Source organism: Poecilia latipinna, unplaced genomic scaffold, assembly GCF_001443285.1.
Source record: "Poecilia latipinna isolate Pla-1442-1.1 unplaced genomic scaffold, P_latipinna-1.0 Scaffold415, whole genome shotgun sequence".
NCBI lineage: Eukaryota > Metazoa > Chordata > Actinopteri > Cyprinodontiformes > Poeciliidae > Poecilia > Poecilia latipinna.
In genome coordinates this window covers 275,746-283,623 of record NW_015113031.1, presented here as the reverse complement: position 1 = coordinate 283,623, position 7,878 = coordinate 275,746, and the positions used below count along the sequence as shown (strand labels likewise).

General features: G+C 40.2%; 1 protein-coding gene across 2 annotated transcripts; it reads right to left on the bottom strand.

The window, feature by feature from the left end:
- Positions 1–4,394: 4,394 nt before the first annotated feature.
- On the bottom strand, positions 4,395–7,656 carry use1 (unconventional SNARE in the ER 1 homolog (S. cerevisiae)). Of its 2 annotated transcripts, none has more exons than XM_015037683.1 (8): positions 7,477–7,656; positions 7,082–7,131; positions 6,784–6,862; positions 6,558–6,710; positions 6,329–6,344; positions 6,217–6,241; positions 5,954–6,116; positions 4,395–5,161 (listed from the first exon to the last, which is right to left on the bottom strand). In XM_015037683.1, exons 1-8 carry the CDS (start codon positions 7,639–7,641, stop codon positions 4,979–4,981), a joined length of 834 nt encoding a protein of 277 aa, XP_014893169.1. In that variant the 5' UTR covers positions 7,642–7,656; the 3' UTR covers positions 4,395–4,978. The 2 variants fall into 2 exon arrangements, with proteins under 2 accessions (XP_014893169.1, XP_014893170.1); XM_015037684.1 differs by having other exon boundaries at positions 6,217–6,238.
- Positions 7,657–7,878: the final 222 nt, after the last annotated feature.

Below are 7,878 nucleotides of genomic sequence, written 5' to 3'. Positions count from 1 at the left end.
TTAAAAACGGGAGGAGTTAAAAAAAAAAAAATAAACCCCCCCCCCCCCCCCCAAAAAAAAAAAAAAAAAAAAAAAACAACGAGCAAATAAGTGGCAACAATTTATCCAGAAGTTAATAAACAAACAGCTATTATAATTACTATTATAAAATGTCACATCCAAACATCAGAATAACTAGAAAAACTAATAATTTATGTTCAGGAGTCCAAATAGCTGTTTTTTTTTTTTTAAACGAATCAATTAATTGTACTTATTAATCTGCTTCAGTAGAGCAAAACCAAGCAGGCAGTTTCCACGAAGACGATAGCCGCACCACAGGCAGGAAAACAGGTATATTTCCTGACTCTGATCCTTAAATCTGCCGTCTCATGTTCGACCAGCATCTCTTCTCAGCATCAACCCTCAAAGCTTCCAGTAATTCAGCTGCAGCCGTCAGTCCTGCCTGCTGGGAGATTCTGAAGTACTGAAAGGTGAAACAGCAAAGAACCACAAAAAAAAAAAAAAAATAATAATAATAATAAAGCCTCCCAGCTGCGACTTCACTACCTGAGCTCGGTACATCTAAAGACCGAACAGAAACCAGCAGGGGGGGTTTGGCAAACCTGCGCTTGGCTGATAAAGAGCCTGAAAGGTTCAGCACATTAACCCACATGCTGACATGAATCTGTGAGAAGGACGGAGGGCCAATCAGTAGCTGAAGCTTTACTTTACCGATCATGGTGATTGAATGGGATCACAGATGCATATGTGTGTGTTCATAAGCCTGTAGAGGAGCTCCCGTCACGGCCACAACACAGACGGAGAGATGCTCAGAAGCACAGCGAGGCTGTTGAGGAAACGCAACGTCAAACTGACACACACCTGTTGCAGACTCAGGAGACTGAAATCAGCAACGGTGCCACGTCGATCACAATCATTATCATTTTAAAAAACCTGAAAAGGTCCAACTTTTTGTGGTGATTTGTTTTGTTATGTTTGCAAAATTAATACTGACGAAACTAAGAATGTCAGGACAGTCAAAGTGGAGCAGGATGAAATAAAAGTGGAATTGATGTGTTTTGGGGAAACCGAAGAGACAATGACATTGACACAATTTGCAACAGAACCAGAGGTGATATCACAGCTCTCATTATGAGCTTAGAAAGTGAATACGCTCTCCTTTCACTGAAACTCATTCCTGTTGACGGCAGAAAGACGGAGACTTAAAAAGAGAAAGAGCCCTTCACCTCTGATGCTCTCTGACGAAAGTACATGGAAAAAAAAAAAGTCAGAATGAAAACAAAATCTCTTTCATCTCTGTGGGCAACCCAAATCCTCAGTGCCGGCGCCGCTGCTGCTGCTGCCAAATTTCAAATTAAAAAGGTGGAGCGTCGGGATGCTTAAGCGCCACAGTAATGTGTTGAGAGCAGACAGATGCTCACTCATGCCTGGGCTTTTGTTCCAGAGCATTTTTGCCTTTTGGACGGATCAAACTAATGAAAAACAGCATTAAACACACACGCCCAAACATCAGCCGAAACAATAACTAATGGGGGATCATTTGACTTGTGTGTGGTAACAAGAAATGAGCAGATAGGCACCTTTTTACCCCAAAGTTACTGATTTTATTTCTTCAGAAAGAGACCGGAATACAGTCTGAACTCTGTGAGTTGTGATAAAGCTTAGAACAAATTTATTCACTATATTACTGGTGAAAACACATTATTAATAATACAAAAAATATCAAATATCTAGTTCACCGTCGGTGAAGAAAATCATCCTAAATTCACCATATGTGTCGGCATGATGCTGTGGGGATGCTCTTCTTCAGAAAGCTAAAGAAAAACAATTCAAACCTGGAGACTCAGGCAGAGGTTATCCTTTAATTAGAAAGGAAACATGTAGTGGAAGACACAGTGGAGTGATTTAAATCAACGTATAATAATGCGTTGTGATGGTCCAGTCAAAGTCCGAATCTAAATCCAAATGAGAGTCCACGGCTAAACCTGAAGACTAACGCTCACCAACGCTTTCCGTCCAATCAGACTGAGCTTGAGTGAAGAAGACTGGGCAAAGATATGCTATGCTGGTGTTGAAAACAATTGCAAGCCACACTTTTCAGATTTTTATATGTAGGAAAATGTAGGAAACCAAAAAGTTATGTTTGTGATACGTTGTGTTGGTCTGACATTTAAAACAACACATCATAGTTGTTTGTGAGGGAGAAATGTTCACATTCATATCAACAACCTGCTGGTGAGATTATTCCAGCAAACAGATCCTGGTAAATTAAAGTTGACTTTGTGTCGTCATAAAGACCAGGAAGTCACAACTTTAACGTAGCAAAGTAAGACATGTTCCGGTGCAGCCTTCATTTCCTGAGCTTCAAGAAAGAGTTTCAGAGTACTCAGAAAAAAACAAAACAAACAGCCAGAAACTTTAGATAACACAACATATGCAGGGATGAGAACAGAAACAGAAATACTTCACTACTACACAATTCAGATTTTTAGTTGGACTTTTACCATGTAAACATTGAGTCAGAAACAATGTTTTTTTTTTTTTTTTTCTTTGGTGGCACAATAAGCCATAAACTAAAGCGCATGTTTTATGGTTTTGTTTTGTCTTTATTTTACACCTCGGTTCATAGCGTCGTGTCATGCTGTCGTGGGTTCTTTTTTAGAAGCGGTCTTTAAAGTTTACAGCAAACGAATCGCATGCAGGTGAGCCGAGAGAACGTTAAGGACAGCAGGAAGGAACTTATTCAGGTTTCTTGTGTTAAGAAGCCCTAATGAGCCTCACAGTGGTATTTTCTGAGTACAAAGAACTCATGTTTATCGCTACATCTCAGACTCTAGAGGCTACTTTGGAAACTAAAAGTCCCCTTCAGCTTAATGGGATAATAAAACCATAATGGACCTTAGAAACCACACCAGGAATGAAGTCATATTGGTGCTGCAGCCTCAGAGAGCAGATCACAGAGTCGGCGCATTAAGGAGGCACAAACAGCTGTGATTAAACCAAGTGATGATGATGATGATGATGATCCTCTGCTTTGACACAGCCTCATTTGGTCTCGTGGTTGCCTGCATACTTTGGCTTCCAGCGGGCAAAATACCCCCAGGACTCCTAAAATACACAGCAGGCTGATCCAGTCAGCGAGAAGCGACGAGGCAGGTCTGCAAGCCCCAACAAGCTGGTCAGCAGCGCGGGACTCAGGTAGCAGCCAGGCTGGGTGTAATGGTAGCAACTTCTTGTTTTGCAAAGAAAACAAATCCTTATTCTTTGATTGTGTAGTTTGATTAAAACGAAAAAAAAAAGACATTTGTTAAATTTAACAACACAGCTGGGTTATCATAGAGAAGTTTTTTTTTTTTTTTTTTTTCCTGCAGCCAACTTTCTTTATTTAGCCGTACCTGAATCCGCAGAGCACTTCTAAAGGAGTATCGGAGTTAATTTAGAAGTCAAGGCTGATCAGGCCAACGGGGTCACTGAGGTTGAGGAATGCTGAGGCTCAAAACGTCGAGACTGACACCCAGTGGCCACATTTAGTTACTGCATCAAGAGATCCAGGATCAAAGAGAAAAGTACAAATTAGAAATCCATCGCCAGAATTGAGATATTTTTCAAATATCTCAATTCTGATAATATGCAAATTAACTGCCCACAGGTTGATGCATTTCCAGCATTTATCTTTAGGTGAGTATAGTTCATAGCTAATAAAAAAAAGCTGTAGTTTATTTTGCAAGAAAAGAGAACATAAATGTTCTGCTGTGGTCAAGTCATTGTGTTTACAGTTATGGGGAAGATTTCTGACTTCATTGTTGTCCAGTAGAAAGTCACACCTTGCTTAAGAAAACAACAAAAGAACCTGGACCTACACATTGTGCTTTGCAATGGAAAGTTGGATGGAAGGAAAAAGTCTGCACAAGCAAGAAGTTTCTTGAGCCTGGACTGGTTTGTTGTCAGAAAGAGGAGCGGGGAAGAATAAAGTCCAAGTTGCTTAAGGTCCAGTGTGAGGTTCCTGTGGTGATTTGCTGAGAATACAAAGCGACCTACATAACTAGTTCCTCAATCATTTATTAAGAGGATGGAGGCGCATGTGCTGCGTCCAGATGGGTTCTTAATGTATAGGGATGTTTTTTATGCATTTATTACTATTGTGATGGTTTGGAGGAGTGCAATGTGTCTGTGCAGTATACTTGTCCCATGCGAGGGAAATGTCTCCGAGGGGAGACGAACAGAGACCGGGTTCGTCGTCGGTCCGCCGAGCCTAATCAAAGTCGGTGCCTACGAGGGAATTTTGGATCACTTCATGCGTCAAGCTCAGAACTGAACAACTGAATTAAATTAACTTTTTGCTGATGTTTTGACTGACCTGCATATTGAAACGAATCATCAAACGAAAGAAGGGATTCGTCACAGATGTGTGTGGACGCAGCAAATCTTTACTAACAAAAAAAACTTACTTCATCAACAGCTGCAGCATCAAAAGTCATCACTCAACCAGACTCGAACCGAAAACACGAGCGACGCTCTGGACTGACGACGGAGGTAAATCAATTCAGCAAAAAGAATAGAGGATATTTTGACATCTTTAACAATTAGTGTCTTTTATAAATGGATCGTCCAGTCAGTTATCGGATCTGAGTTCAACACTTGTGACTGGAAGCCGACGTCCTTTAAAGAAGCTTTTAGTTCATTCCATTATTACGTCTGATTAGCTCGTCATCCACCAGTTATTAAGAGCTTAGAAGGCAGTAAACACTAAACAGAGCTGAAATATCTATAAATAAGAACCTCTTGAACTAAATGAGGCAACATTTGAGTCCAACATCTTCAACGGAGTCGATCCGGCTCAGCTGAGAGCAGACGGCTGCTCCTCCACCTTCAAGCGCTCGGAAATGTCTGTCTGTCTGTCGAACCGGCTTGGTTCATTCCTCTGCATCACAGACACAGGGAGCCCACGGAGGAGTACAGGGCTGGGCCCGGCCCGTCATCATCTGAGCCTGGGAAAGATCCTGATGAAGAGGATCATGCTGATGAAGGTGAAGGAGACCAGGATGAGCATCAGCCACAGCAGCCAGTTGACGGACTTCTTGGTGTGCTGCTCCAAGCGCTCCGACTCCGTCTTCAGCTTCTCAAAGTTCAGGTCGGCTTGACGCATGGACTGACTCAGAGTCTGGAGAGCAGAGAAGAGTCAGACGTCAACATCCAGATAAACGCAGCGACATGGATAACCGCTGGCGCACACAGTGTTTTATACAACCGTAAAATATTTCAGTAATAAAAAAAAAAAAAAAGTGTGTTGTTGCATTTTAGGCAATAAAATGTTTATTTTCTTATTTAAAAAAAAAAAAAAAGGAATTGAATTATTTGCATCTTTTGGTTTAAGTGGTTAAATACTTTTTTTAAAAAATCTATAGAATATCCCATTTTTTGTTTTTTAATTGATCACTAAAATAATCATTACTTGCAGCCCTGGTTGTAAATGTTCTGCCTACTTGTGACCAAAATTAGCTAAAAAAAAAAATCTGGCCGAATCAGTTAATCAAAGAACACAATATTTGGAGTCAAGCCAAGCTGGGAAATAGCTTTTCTCGGAAAGTTTTAATAAAAATAAAACGGATAGAAACGTAAGCTTGAACTCTTATTATAGTGAAGCTTCTAACTGCTTCTGGGTGGTTCCAGGTGGACTGGTGACCTCTCTCTTCAGTCCTCCTCCCTGAAGAGAGGAGGAAAATATTTATGAAACCATGAACTTTATACAACAAATCAACTGACTGGTTTGTAAAAATGTATTTTCACTTTGTTAGTAAACGGAATTATTTTTTGGAAGATTTGTCAAAAACAAGGCGTGGATCTATTTTAGAGGCATTGTAGATAAATTTGTCATTCTTTGCAAAAATGGTTAGACGCTGATTAATTCTGATACGTTTCAGGAAAGCAGCGCTCTTTGTGCCTGTGTAGATACCTGATTATCCTGCTTGATGATGTTTTGAGCAGCCAGAGTGTTGTTTTTAAGATTTCTGGCCAAGTTGAGCATGTCCTCCGCCAGCTTCTCCTGCAGGTTGTGGTGGTGCTGCAGGACCGCGTCCAGCTCGGCTGCAGACTGCCGCTCATCCAGAGGAAGAACTCTGAAAGATTTTTTTAAAGCGTTGAGTCGAGTCAGTGGGGGAAGAAAAAAAACAAACTGTAGGGGCTTTTGTTTGGTGAAGCAGTGGCGTTTGAGTTCACCTTCTATTTCGCAAGTCTCCGTCTGCTGTGGGTGAAAACATTAGATTGTTAGAAAGTGCTTAAAGTAAAGATGCTGAAAACTAAAAGTCTTCAGATTTAAAAGGTTTCTTACCTTTGCCAGACGTCCGCTGCAGAGTAACAACATAAAAAACATGAGTTAAACGTGTCGCAGGATTTTTAAGTTCACTTTTCCATTAAAGTAAAATCAGGAGGTACACGCTTAAAGAAAAAGAATCACTTTAAAGAAAAAAATATATTACGAAACATATTATAATAGCATTAAAACGCTTACTATCTAGTCTAATTTGCCTGATAGTTGAATAACACGCATCTCATCTCACCGTGCCCAGCAGTTCGTCTCTCATCTCCCCTGTACATCGCGCCTTGGACTGAATGTGAACGGTTTTAGTGGCCGGCATCCTCTCATTGGCTATTGTCGGTGTACGACCTGGAGCGAGGAACTGATTGGCTAAGGCCTTCTCTGTTGGAGATGTCTGTGGAGGATTACGAGTTGAATTATTGTTTACTGTCGTTTATATGAATAAGCTGAATGATCGCAAATCTTACCAGTTTCTCTGCCTCTAAAAGTCCTTTTAGAAAATCGACTTTTCTTGTGTATTCAGTCAGGATCTCTTGTGTCGGTTTGCTGCGAAACGACACAAACACAGAAGCATCAGAACGTTTTTAGAACATCAGCTGTGAGCGCAGTGACTTCTGTACAAATGTTCAAGTTGCAACAAAGAAAACATTCTCAGTATTTTTTGTCATTTAGCAGAACGTGTGTTTATTAAATGTCCACAATTTAATAAACAGTAGGGGAAAAAAAAAAATCGAGGTAAAAAATTAAAATCAAGGGGGGTGTAACCTTGGGCTTTTCCTGAGAGCCACCAACATGTCCACCAGGGCTGCAACATACTACAGAAAAACAAACAAACAAACAAACAAAAAAAGAATAAACATGTTTGCAGAAACCGATAGTGTATGGTTAAGAATCTTGTCGGACTTATTACTTTTATTTTCTGCTGTTTCCATGGGAACATAATGGAATGCTAAACTTATAGACCAAAATACGATAAACAGGGTTCAATAGGCAGAACATAAAAACTAGATTAAAAACATAAAAATGAGATAGAAAGCGTATACCACAGTTACTGCTTTCTGACGACGTGGCTAACAAAGCAGCTAGCAGCTGTTGAGCTAACAACAACAACAATAAATCTGTAGCTCAGATTAAACTCTTTGAGCTCAGCTCTGGTTTACCTTCTCCAGTCTCCATTCAGCCTCTCCTCGTTTTTCCGACGCCATAGTTTCACAGCGAGACAATAATCTAATAAAATTGATCTCTAGTCTAGAAGCCATGTTGGAATCGCAGTGTCGCAGCTGTATGACGTAACCAGCCGCAGCCGCTACAAACCACGTCTCCATGTACGGCAGGACGTTTTATCATAAAATCGACCTCACCACACTTCATTTCCCGATTTGTGACACAACTATATGATAATCAGACATAATAATTTAAGAAATCTCTTAATATATTTTGACTATAAAAATACCTATATAAGATATCGCTAATTACCTTCTAACTAGTATAAATTATGTCATACAACCATTAAGTTTTATGGAAGCTTTAATTCAAGATATCTACAAATTACTATCTGAAAC

What these genes read in the sequence shown, in the direction of transcription:
- use1 (XM_015037683.1), bottom strand. Translation starts at nt 7,641, where the DNA reads ATGGAGACGTGGTTTGTAGCGGCTGCGGCTGGTTACGTCATACAGCTG. An exon ending in CTGAATGGAGACTGGAGAAG is followed by an intron (nt 7,132 to 7,476) that starts GTAAACCAGAGC and finishes GTTTTTCTGTAG; the next exon opens with TATGTTGCAGCCCTGGTGGA. An exon ending in TCATCAAGCAGGATAATCAG is followed by an intron (nt 5,162 to 5,953) that starts GTATCTACACAG and finishes TCTGCTCTCCAG; the next exon opens with ACTCTGAGTCAGTCCATGCG.